The following is an 11,645-nucleotide window of genomic DNA, read 5'->3' as shown; positions in this document are numbered from 1 at the left end:
AAGGCATTCTCAAAGATGAAGAAAGGTTCTGTATGTCTGCCTCGCTATGGAAGGTGAGGGTGGACAGTTATAGGAGGTCCCTTAATACCTGTAGAGGTACTATTCTTTTACTTGTGTCGGCAACTAACGCGTGATTGAACAGTAAACTTTTACGTGCTTTCTCCTTCACCGAAAATCTTCGACAAATTGCCCGTGATTTACGCAAAGTTGAATGCGCATATGACAGGTGATGACGCGGCTGAAAAAGACTGGCGCCTCTTCGATATCTGGGATCGGCGCTTCGACAAATTACCCGTGATTTCCGTAAAGCTGAGTTTGCGTGTGACGGGTGCCGACGCGTCTGGAAAAGCAAGATGCTTCTCCGATTTCTGATCTTGCCTCTTCGATTTTTGAATGGCCTCTTCGAATTCTGAGCTCGCCTTTTCGATCTCTGAAATCCCGTCGAGTGTTGATCTTTTATAGAGGCAGGCAGTTCATTTCAAAGCACACTTGAATTTTTTGCTTGTACCTTCTTGCACTTCTAAGATCTCGATTTGTCCGACCTCTTCTTTCTTTAACACCTTTGAAAATGTCTGGCCCCTCCGATCGTCGTTTTGACTTGAATCTTCGTGAAGAGGCAGTCCCTTCTTCTCCAGACAACATATGGCGCCCATCCTTCATATCCCCCACTGGTCCTCTTACCGTTGGGGATTCAGTGGTGAAGAATGATATGACCGCTGCGGTGGTGGCCCGGAACCTTGTCACTCCCAGAGATAACAGACTTCTTTCCAAACGGTCTGATGAGTTGGCTGTTAAGGATTCTCTGGCTCTCAGTGTGCAGTGTGCAGGTTCTGTGTCTAATATGGCCCAACGCCTATTTGCTCGAACCCGTCAAGTTGAATCATTGGCGGCTGAAGTGATGAGTCTCAAACAGGAGATTAGAGGGCTCAAGCAGGAGAACAAACAGTTGCATAAGCTCGCACATAGCTATGCGACAAACATGAAGAGGAAGATTGACCAGATGCAGGAATCTGATGGTGAGATTTTACTTGATCATCAGAGGTTTGTGGGTTTGTTCCAGCAGCATTTGCCTTCGTCTTCTGAGGCTCTGCCGATTGCTGAGGCTTCAAGCAGTCAACCTCCGGCACCTACTCTTCCTGGAGCTCCGCCGAGTTGTGAGGCGCCACCTGATCGTCCTTGAATATCTCCTGTTGTAAATTTGATTTGATTTGATTTTTTTTTTTTTTTTTTTTTAATTATGTATAATGCAAATTTATGTAAAATTTCCAGAAAAATAAATAAAATGAACCTTCTATTTCTCTCTATGCTTTTTTTTTTTTTATATATAATTATTATTTATTTATTTATTTATTTTTTCTCGGTGCTGGATGAATCCACCATTTCTTTTTCTTTTGTCACATGGTGCCAGATGCACCATCATCATTTTTTTTTTATTATATGGGCACCATCAGAAACTTTTGATCCACCATCCTCCTGTGTCGTGCATCCAGCAAGCTTCCATCATTTATCCTCTTTTTTTTTTTTTTTTCACGTGGTGCCAGCACCACTTTGCTCCACCATCCATTTTTTTCATATTTTTTTTTTTGTATAAATTTGGGTGATGGGTAGGGGATTTTGCAGGCAGCGGAGCGGATGAACTTGAGCTGGAGCTTGAGGAAGAGCTTCTCGGCCGGCTAGTCGTTTGACAGCGGTCTTTGAAATTGCTGGCAGTTGCGAGGCAAGAGACGGAGGAGGAGGCAAGAGAAGAGCGGTGCAACCTTGATGTCGGAGACTTTGCCGTCGCCGTTGCTGCTTGGAACTGATGGGCAGAAGGGGAGAGCTAACGGTGGTGAAGAAGAGCAGGCTGCCAGAGATTGCTGCACACCGCCGCTCACTGCGCTGCTGCTGTGGTTGCGACTGAACCATCTGACCATTCCACGCAGGAGCTGGGAGATTGAACCCCTGCAGCAGGCTCATGTTCGAGGCAGGATCATGACCACCCCCAACATTGAACGGCTGAGATTGATTCAGAGATTGAAGCCCTGCAAGAGATGACAAGTACCCATGAGAAGCACCAGGGTAGTACTGATGGTGAACAGCCAAACCACCGCTCGGGTTTTCCGTGGACATCCCAACGGAGTCGCCGCCAATTCCCAGAGTGTTCTGCATGTCCTGCTCTTTCTGTGATGGCTGCGGCTGCACGGTCCGAGATGCTGACGCCGAGGAGGAACCACCCTTGGCGCGCTTCATCTTCCGGCATCCGCCGCCGACGGGGACGTTCCTGAGGGTCCCGCCCTGAGTCCAGTACCTCCTACACGCCTTGCAAAAGTACCGTGGCTGAGAGAGACTATAGTTGTTGTAGTAGCAGAACTTGGTGTTCATGGACTGGCACCGCGGGCACCCGTGCGGCTGCTGGTTCTGCTGCTCCGCCGCCTTCAACCGCTGATCCTGGTTCTGCTGCTGCTATTGCTGCTGCGTATGTGTTCAACACTGACAGGGGAGGTGTTGCTAAAACTGCTTCAGCCAGAGTCAGCAGAGATGACAGTTTCGTGGTCAGCAAGCCCAAGAAAGCATTCTACTTGGATGGAATTGGGGCTGGACCTGCTGTTTCTGCAATTCCCCAGATAGTGGATTCGTCTCTGAGGTCCGTTTCCGCTCTCAATTCAACCGGAGGAGGTGGAGTTGGAGGTCAAGAGGGTGAAAAATTGAGTCTCTGCAAAGATGGCGGCGGCGACTTCTCTCCCTTTCCGCCTCCGGTTATCGGTAGTCGTGGATCAAGGAAGCGTGGTCGTCGTCCTCAATTTGTTGATAGGGGCTTGATGGTTGTTGCGCTGAGCGACACCACGGCCGGGCAGACGACCGGGAAGAAGATGGAGGAGATTCGCGAGTTTCGAGGCTTCAAATCCGACGATGGAGGTGAAATCTCGTCCCGGCTCAGCCCTGAATCTAAATCTCCTTCTGTTGATTTTAACTTTGACCTTGACCTTGCTCATCGTGCTCTGCGTTGTTGATGTCGTTCGTCATCAGTCCGAGTTGACACAGCGACGGCAGCTTTACCAGTGGGCTCACCGACCGACTCGGCTTTGTACACTTTGCACTCGTTCAAGTCGATCGAGCTCCATGATTGGTTTCCGTGCTTTGGCAGTTGAAGATTCTGGAACCATTCGAACTGAGATTTGAGGAATTTGTTCTACAATTTGAGCTCCATGACCGCCTGGGCGAGCTGATGCGAGTGTCGCCTGAGTTAATCGAATCGTCGATTACCCCCAAATTACTTCCACGAAACACTTTCACCCATGCAAAACGCACCGTTACGTCCCTCACTTGGCCACCGTTCTGGCAATGAAGTCCTCGTATTTGATCTTGCCATCGGACCCGACATCCACCTCCCGGATCCACTCGTCGAACTCGGACGGCTCCAATTTCTCGCCGATGCTGGTGAGGATGTGCCGGAGCTCCGACACGGACACGAAGCCGGTTGAGTCCTTGTCGAGGACCTTGAAGGCGTCGCGGAGCTGGCGATCGAAGGGCTCGGGCTTCATGTGCTTGGCCATGAGGTCGAGGAAGTGAGGGAAGTCGAAGGGGGGCGGTGAGCTTCTCCTCGGCGACTATGGATTTGAGTTGGGCCTGGGTCGGGTTGCCGCCGAGCGATCGCATTAGGATCCCGAGCTCCGACGGAGCAATCTTGCCGTCGTTGTCGGTGTCAAAGAGCGTGCACGCCTCCTTCATCGACGATACTTGGTCATCGCTCAGATCTTTGCCCATTTTTTTTTTTTTCGGGTTCGCAATTCAGGTTTTCGGGTCTCTCTCCTCTCTGGATGGTGTTTCTGCGCTTGTGTTGGTGTAAATGTGTGACTTCAGACAGTAAAAAAAAATAGGGCGAGAGGGCCCATTAGGCATAGGATCCGATGGAGGTCAAGAGGGCATGGCTTGGGCCTGGATTTTTGGCTGCTCATTTCTGTGTACTTTAACTTATGTTTCTTTGATTTGGCACGGACCTTAAGTGTAAAAAGACCCACTTTAACATATATACATTTTTTTTTTTTTTAGGTAAACAAGTAATAACGTATGTATTCCTTCTTTTTTTTTTTTTTTTTTTTTTTAAATACATAAAACATATGTATATTTTTGTTCTAATAAAACATTATTATTAATTTTTTTTTTTTATTTGTTGTGACTGAACTTGAAATTGAATATTCAAGCTGCCTACGTACCCTTCCAAAGAGATCAAGTCGAAACGTAGTTCAAATACAATTTTTTTTTCTTGGTATTTTCTTTTGGTGCCGTTTGCAGTTTCAACTCGTGCAGACAAGGAGCATTTGGTGCCGTGTTGCAGTTTCAGCTCGTGCAGGCAAGGAGCCTTGGTTCGTGCAGTTTAGGCTCGTGCGAACAAGGAGCATTGTGTCTTGCAGTTTAGGCTTTTACAGACAAGGAGCTTTGTGTCTTGCAGTTTAGGCTCTTACAGACAAGGAGCTTTGTGTCCTACAGTTTAGGCTCGTGCGGACAAGGAGCTTTGTGTCCTACAGTTTAGGCTCGTGTGGACAAGGAGCTTTGGTTCGTCAAGCGATCTGAGAGAGTCGTTCCTCGCAATCTTCATAGCAAGGAGCCTTGACTGAGTAGTTGAAGAAGTATTCTGGGAAGATGTCACACATCGTGATGGGGATGGATGATCTTCGCGTTAAAGTTTCATTATCTCCAACACTTTCACATTGTTCTAGAGGTGAACAGGAGCTGTTTTGCCCCCTTTCCCATTTGTGAGCTTGTGGAGAAGACATATGCTTTTTGTGCAATTTCTTCGGAGTGACATAAGTCCATCCTTCAACTTCACTCGGCTTGACTGGCATGTTTTTGGAGCATGCCCCCAGCGATTGAGGTGAAGATTTTGAGTTGACAGAGCCGGAAGTGACGTCTTCTTCCAGGATTTCGTCTTCTTTGTCTTCTCGGGCCTTCTCTTCAGTGCGGTCCTCTTGGGTTTGTTGCCGTGAAGATTGGCCGGTGTAGATGATGGTGCACCTCCTTACCTTCAGTGGTCCTTTTGTGTCGACTTCCAAAGTTGCTTGGCGCTTCATCCTTGAAGGAATCAAGCTTTGAACATCGTTTTTTCCTGCTAGACTGTCGAGCTTCTCTCTCTTTGGCGTTGTCTTCCTGTTTCTAGAAGGCTTCTTAGTTTCTTCAAGTCTGTCCAAAGCCGACCGTTGCGGAGAGCTGTGCCGCTTTGTTTCTTGGGCTTTGATAACCTTTCGAAGACTGATCTTTGCGGTGTTGGTGTCTCAAGCCTTTTGAAGACGGAAGTTTGGTCTCGACCATTGATGTGATCAAGTGCTGCAATTCTAGGTTTTGAATAATTCAGCCTTTCGAAGACTGAAGTTCGAGGGGTGGGTTTAGGCTCCTCTTTTGGCCTTATGGCTTGTGGTCTTGGCTTCCTCGTTTTTTTGTAGGTCACCGATGTCCACCCTTTCTTATCACCAGTAGATGCATCTTGGTTGCTTGCCCCCGGTGATGGTTGTGTAGGAGGTGCCATGTGACTTGAACATTGACGGGAATGATCATGCATGCTTCGGAGATGCACAGGATCGAGTGATTCAAACACGATAGTAGTAGTGTGTGCCGCCACCGTGTCTTCGAGGTCAAGCTCGATTTCCCCTTGCTGTGCTAGCTTCAGGATGAGATCTTTCAGTACGAAGCACTTTTCCGTTTGATGACTGATGAAGCGGTGAAATTTACAGTATCTTGGGTTGTCGGTACGATTCATCTCTTCCGGCCGTCTGCACTCGGGCAAACTGATCACCTTCTTGTCCAACAGGTCATCCAGCATGGCAACTACATCAGAGTCGGGGAATGGATAAATCTTCTCCTCAAGCTCCTTCAAAGTGCGTCTACGCATCTCTTGATCACGAAAAGCTTCGGTTTGAATCGCCTTGCCTCGTGTGGAGATTTTGACGGGAGCTGTGTTGACCGTCATCGCTTCCTTGGTGGGTTTCCATGCGGCCTTTTCCACCTTTGTCCCAAGAACTTTGTCGTTCTTGTAGTCGGCGATCGGTTCTTTCTTCCCATGATGGGCGATGCTCAACTCCATGTCATGGGCGCGAGTAGCCAATTCCTCGAAGGTCCGTGGTTTAATGCCTTGAAGGATGTATTGCAAACCCCATTGCATGCCTTGGATGCACATCTCGATTGAAGAAATCTCGGAGAGTCTGTCCTTACAGTCGAGGCTTAGATTACGCCATCGGTTGATGTAGTCCATGACTGGTTCTTCCTTCCATTGCTTCGTGCTCGTCAGTTCTAGCATGCTCACAATGCGGCGGGTACTATAGAAGCGGTTGAGGAATTCCCGCTCTAACTGCTCCCAGCTGTTGATGTACTCAGGCTCTAGGTCTGTGTACCACTCAAAGGCGTTTCCTTTCAGCGAGCGCACAAACTGCTTCGCGAGGTAATCCCCTTCGGTTCCTGCGTTGTTGCAAGTTTCAACGAAGTGGGCAACGTGCTGTTTCGGGTTTCCCTTTCCATCAAATTGCATGAACTTTGGTGGTTGATAACCCCTCGGCATCCTTAAGGCGTCGATCTTCTTTGAATACGGCTTTGAGTACAACCCGGAGGTATTTGAGCTCCCTTCGTACTGTGCCTTGATGGTGTTGGTGATCATCTCTTGCAGCTGCTGGATAGAAAGAGATCCCATGAGTGCCGCTGCTTGCTCTGGATTCGGCTTTGCATCGTTTTTCTCCACCTGAGGCTCATCTTCTTCGTCATCTTTTCTCTTTAGTGGATCATTCTCTGGGTCGGGTTTATCGCCGTCCTGCGCCTCCAGTCGGTTGACTAGTGCTGCAATTTGCAAGTCTTTTTCTTCCACAGTTCGGGTTAGCCTTGCGATCGCTTCATTCATTTGAGCCAGTTGTTCTTCAACGGAGGTAACGCCGATAGTCATGACTTGTGCGACCAATAGACGTGACTTTCCTTTAGACATCCAGGATGCTGATGAAGAATGTCGTTGGCTGCTTTGGGATGTCATCATATGTGCCTCAGCATCATGCTTCGGTGCCTCCAGCGAGGTCAGGTTGATGACAGACTCACACCTTGGATGCTCCCCTTGCTCTTTTAGCGGCACCAATTTTGAAGTGGCATGTTGAGGAGCGGTCGTGGCGCCAATGGATTGTCCGTTTGCGGCAGAAGTGCTTAGGATCCTTCCCTCAGTGGTTGCAAGAACGGCTTGTCCCTTGCTTGATGCCATTGACTTTGAGGTGTGCTTGGAACGGAGAAAGAGATGAGAGGTAGAGATAATCCCACCGGGCGTGCCAATTTGTGAACACGGAAATTTCCTGAAACGAAAGAGACAAGAACAAACGCGCACAAACAAATATTATGTATTTTTGATGATTTTGGGTTACAATCTCTCTCTATTTTGATCCTCTGATTCGATCTCCGTAAGGTGTTGATTGGTGGATATTTCGTTGATCCAAGGGCCGTCAAGGCTTGATCTTGGATGAACTGTTGGAAGTTTCTTCAAAGGGTCGTGGGCTTGATCTTTGGAGGTGGATTTGAGCGGATCTTCAAGGAGCCGTTGGGGCTTGATCTTGAGGATGAATGTTTCTTCAAGGGCCGTTTGAGGCTTGATCTTGAATAACGGTAATGAGCAGATCTTCAAGGGCGTTTGGGCTTGATCTTGAAGAACAGTGATGGACGGATCTTCAAGGGCTTTTGGGCTTGATCTTGAAGAACGGTTGGATGTGTGGATTTGTCGACGTTGTTAATCCAAAGGGGCCGTTGGGGCTTGATCTTGGATGAACGGATGATGAACGATGGGGCTTTCTTCAAGGGCCGTCGGGGCTTGATCTTGAATTGGTGGATGGTTGATCCAAGGGCCGTCGGGGCTTGATCTTGGAAGAACGATGAACGAAGAACGAAGAACACTTTCTTCAAGGGCCGTCGGGGCTTGATCTTGAATTGGTGGATGATTGTTGATCCAAGGGCCGTCGAGGCTTGATCTTGGAAGAACGATGAACGAAGAACGAAGAACAGTTTCTTGATTCTTCGGGAACCTGGATGCTTGAGAGCTTCGGAGTTTCAGAGCTTCAGAGCTTCAAGAGTTTTGCCTAATGATTTTCCCCTCTTAAATGAATGAAATAGGCTTGTATTTATAGAATTTTCCAAAGCCTAATTTTGAATATAATATCCCAGATGAAATAAGTCGTTTCTACCAGGTGTTGACACGTGTCCTATTTGATGACTTTTCCAACTCATTTCAATTTTCGTTGAGTCACACGCTACGTGTAAAATTTATGTAATACATGAGCGTTGACACTTTGATTTATCGGTCAACATTTATTTACCGAAATTTCGATGTCTACATTAACAATTTTAAAATCGTAATTAGAGAATAATATTTTAGAATTGAGAATGATCCATCATTTTTGCCTTCCGACTTTATATATAAATAGTTATAGATACACATTTTTATCCTGAGAATATATATGCCAATTATTTTCCGTGCCAGTCAACCTTGTTCCTAAATCAACACGATTAAGATATAATTTCCCAGTATTTACAGCCAGAATACATGAATAACAGGAAGTGATGTCATGTCAAACTCTAGGGTTCAATGTTCTGTATAGGTTTTTACTAAAGAAATTGATATCATGCATTGTGGGAATTTGACAATCGTGTTTCTCTAGATCGATACCTTCCCACCTTTGAAGCCCTATGCGTGACGCAATATCTCAAGAGATTTATTGGTGGATGTCAAATGTTTAATTTCTAGGGTAAAATTCATCTAATCTCCTTGCTTAAAACTTTGAATTTGTATATAAATCAAAGTTTTGTAGAGAAGTATTTTTTTTTCCTATCTGCAGCTGCATGTTACTGTTACAAATAAGGAAGTGATTTCAACATCTTTTTATTCATTTCATGCAATTTTTTTTTTTTTAGTTATTGAATTGAATAAATTTGGGAGCAGCCTCTCCATAAATGGGGGTAAGGCTAGCCGACATTCACCTCTCCCAGACCCTGTGTAAAGCGGGAACCTTGTGCACTGGGTACGACCGAATTACATATTGAATTGAATAAATGAATATACGATCAACATACAAAATTAAGAGGATGAGTGTCTAAAGTAAAAAAAAAAAAAAGAATGTGAAAATCACTCATCTTAAAATAAAGTTATTTTAACTAGCTCTTGAAGTTTGTTTAAGTGATCGAGTACAGTAGAAGTATGCATGATAAGTATAATTATGGTGTATTTCCTCCGGTGTCTCGGAAATAACATTGTGGCTCTCCATCAAGATAAATTATAACACTTTTTCCAGACCTGTTGATAAGAGAATTATTTCCTTTCTAATGTTGGAAAGAAAGCATGTGTGCACGTGGAGAATTATTAAGCACCTCTAAAAGATGAATTCCCATTTTCCCAAGATTTCCCAAGATATTGTTTTTTTAAGTAGAAAAAGTTATATTCTTCATTCTCATTTACCCAATAAGGCAATGACATTAGATTCTACAGAGAGATACCAATTTATGTTTATACTTTTCAGAGGGATCTCTTTTCTCAAACTCAACAAAGTAAGGACTCATCCTTCTAGTGGCTTCTCACCACATCCAAAAGATAACTCGAATTTGAAATCTTATTTCAAATGTCCTTTCTCTGTGTGTTATCCACACATCCTATTTTACTTCTCACACATCCTTGATAATTTATGTCCGTTGATCTTTTTTAATTCATCTGATTCGACTACCGAAAATTAAAAAGGTGTGTGAGAAGTAAAATAGGGTGTGGATATCACACCCCTTCCCCAAATGTAATTTTAAGACAACGATATGGAAGGAGGGAAAGTTGAATTTGGAACACCGGGTAAATGCTTTTAGTCAACTTATCTACAAACTTCTTATTCCCTGAATGGTAATTAATTGAGTAATATTATTAATTTATGCTTTCTGGGCCTTTTTTGTGCCTATAAAAGCCAACATAGTCTCACTTCCAGTATACTGCATGATCAACTTTCTAGCACAAAGATATATAACATTTCTTCAACACTCACTCACTCCAATTCTTTTGTATGTCAAGGATGATGGAGCCACTAACTCTTGGAAGAGTGATAGGAGAGGTTGTGGACATCTTCACCCCAACTGTGAACCTGAATGTAGTTTACAACCCAAACAGACAAGTTGCTAATGGACATGAGCTCATGCCTTCTGTCATTGCTGCTAAACCTCGCGTCGAGATCGGAGGTGAAGATATGAGGACTGCTTATACCTTAGTAAGTTAATTTCACCAATACTTTGTGATTACTTATTTGCTACATGAAGATAATATATATTGATAGTACTACTGTTATATAACTAACTTTTGTTTTCGGATGATTGCTTCTGATGAAGATAATGACAGACCCAGATTTTCCAAGCCCCAGCGAACCATACCTGAGAGAACATCTCCACTGGTTTGTATATATTTTACTTGTCACACAAACTCGCATACTACAGTTTCAGAGATTGTAACTTAATTATTTGTTGCAATAATTTAACTTTCACTAAACTATATATATATTTCAGGATGGTCACAGACATTCCTGGCACCACTGATGTCTCATTTGGTAAGTAATTAACTAGTCATTGCAGACAATACAGTGATATACACACACACACACACACACAAGATTAGGGCTAAACGAAGATTTGTTCTTAGCTAAATATGAGATTTTGGGTTTTATATAATTAACAGGAAAAGAGATTGTCGAGTATGAAATTCCACGGCCGGTCGTAGGCATTCACAGGTACGTATTCCTGCTATTCAAGCAGAGAGGAAGACAAACAGTGAGAGCTCCAGCTTCCAGAGACAATTTCAATACCAGAATATTCTCGCAGGAGAATGGTCTCGGGCTGCCTGTGGCTGCCGTCTACTTCAATGCACAACGGGCAACTGCTGCTAGAAGAAGATGTTGATAACTTAGTACTGGATTAACATCAATAAAATTAAAAATATCATAAAAAGATTGAAGTTTTGTATCTCCTGCTGTGCTGGTCTTCCCTAAAGCGTGGAGAGAGAGAGAGAGAGAGAATATGCAACTATGCATATGATCGTACGTACTAGGGTTTGTTATTATGTACGTACGTTGGCAACTGTTTATTTAGTTGTACCAGGTATTTGGGACAGTGGTAGGTCCCGTCGGTCATTTTTTTTGTCTTCTGTTGATTGTTGATTGGTGTTTGGTGATTCGGTTCATGTAGCTAGGCATCATAGCTAAGTTACGTGTCGCCGTGCTATTGCAACGTGGCATGCTTATCTGAGAATATAATTCTTCTAGCGTTACTTCAAACTATCCCATCATGCGAAAGAGAATGCTAATTTGAACATGACCAAGTTGGTTAAACACAAGATAAGGACAACTCAAAGAGAGTGTCTAAAACAACAAAGCAAAACCTCAATTATGCATGATAAATTACATTAAAAACGCACTTAGCAACACAAAAGTAAAAAAGAAACCTACATTTGAAAAAGTAAAACAGCTACGTCTACTGTCACAAAGATTTTACCGCTTAGAATAAGGACTAACAAATCAAATGAATAAACAGAAAATGAGGGTAGACAAGCCACCCGAGCTATGAACACTCCCATCATCACACCAAAATGGTGTGATTTGCTCTTTAAAAGTTACAAACCACCAAAGTGTCACCGGCAGAGG

General features: G+C 44.4%; 2 protein-coding genes and 1 pseudogene across 2 annotated transcripts; 2 read left to right on the top strand and 1 right to left on the bottom strand.

Annotated features, from left to right (window-relative positions):
- The first annotated feature begins 2,165 nt into the window (after positions 1 to 2,165).
- On the top strand, positions 2,166 to 4,028 carry LOC139197839 (uncharacterized). Its single transcript, XM_070825828.1, has 3 exons — positions 2,166 to 2,235; positions 2,266 to 2,895; positions 3,007 to 4,028. Exons 1-3 carry the CDS (start codon positions 2,166 to 2,168, stop codon positions 3,126 to 3,128), a joined length of 822 nt encoding a protein of 273 aa, XP_070681929.1. The 3' UTR covers positions 3,129 to 4,028.
- Positions 3,255 to 3,744, bottom strand: LOC103406508 (probable calcium-binding protein CML13; annotated as a pseudogene).
- A 5,908-nt stretch (positions 4,029 to 9,936) lies between the features above and the next one.
- On the top strand, positions 9,937 to 11,279 carry LOC103439727 (CEN-like protein 1). Its single transcript, XM_008378317.4, has 4 exons — positions 9,937 to 10,223; positions 10,342 to 10,403; positions 10,516 to 10,556; positions 10,685 to 11,279. Exons 1-4 carry the CDS (start codon positions 10,023 to 10,025, stop codon positions 10,903 to 10,905), a joined length of 525 nt encoding a protein of 174 aa, XP_008376539.1. The 5' UTR covers positions 9,937 to 10,022; the 3' UTR covers positions 10,906 to 11,279.
- The last annotated feature ends 366 nt before the right edge of the window (positions 11,280 to 11,645 follow it).

Source organism: Malus domestica, chromosome 07, assembly GCF_042453785.1.
Source record: "Malus domestica chromosome 07, GDT2T_hap1".
In the NCBI taxonomy this organism is placed as follows: Eukaryota; Viridiplantae; Streptophyta; class Magnoliopsida; order Rosales; family Rosaceae; genus Malus; species Malus domestica.
The sequence above is the reverse complement of the archived record's forward strand: the minus strand, read 5'-3'. Positions and strand labels throughout refer to the sequence as shown.

What these genes read in the sequence shown, in the direction of transcription:
- LOC139197839 (XM_070825828.1), top strand. Translation starts at nt 2,166, where the DNA reads ATGGCTGCGGCTGCACGGTCCGAGATGCTGACGCCGAGGAGGAACCAC. An exon ending in TTGGCGCGCTTCATCTTCCG is followed by an intron (nt 2,236 to 2,265) that starts GCATCCGCCGCC and finishes GACGTTCCTGAG; the next exon opens with GGTCCCGCCCTGAGTCCAGT. An exon ending in CTTCAAATCCGACGATGGAG is followed by an intron (nt 2,896 to 3,006) that starts GTGAAATCTCGT and finishes GTTCGTCATCAG; the next exon opens with TCCGAGTTGACACAGCGACG.
- LOC103439727 (XM_008378317.4), top strand. Translation starts at nt 10,023, where the DNA reads ATGTCAAGGATGATGGAGCCACTAACTCTTGGAAGAGTGATAGGAGAG. An exon ending in TGAGGACTGCTTATACCTTA is followed by an intron (nt 10,224 to 10,341) that starts GTAAGTTAATTT and finishes CTTCTGATGAAG; the next exon opens with ATAATGACAGACCCAGATTT. An exon ending in CTGAGAGAACATCTCCACTG is followed by an intron (nt 10,404 to 10,515) that starts GTTTGTATATAT and finishes TATATATTTCAG; the next exon opens with GATGGTCACAGACATTCCTG.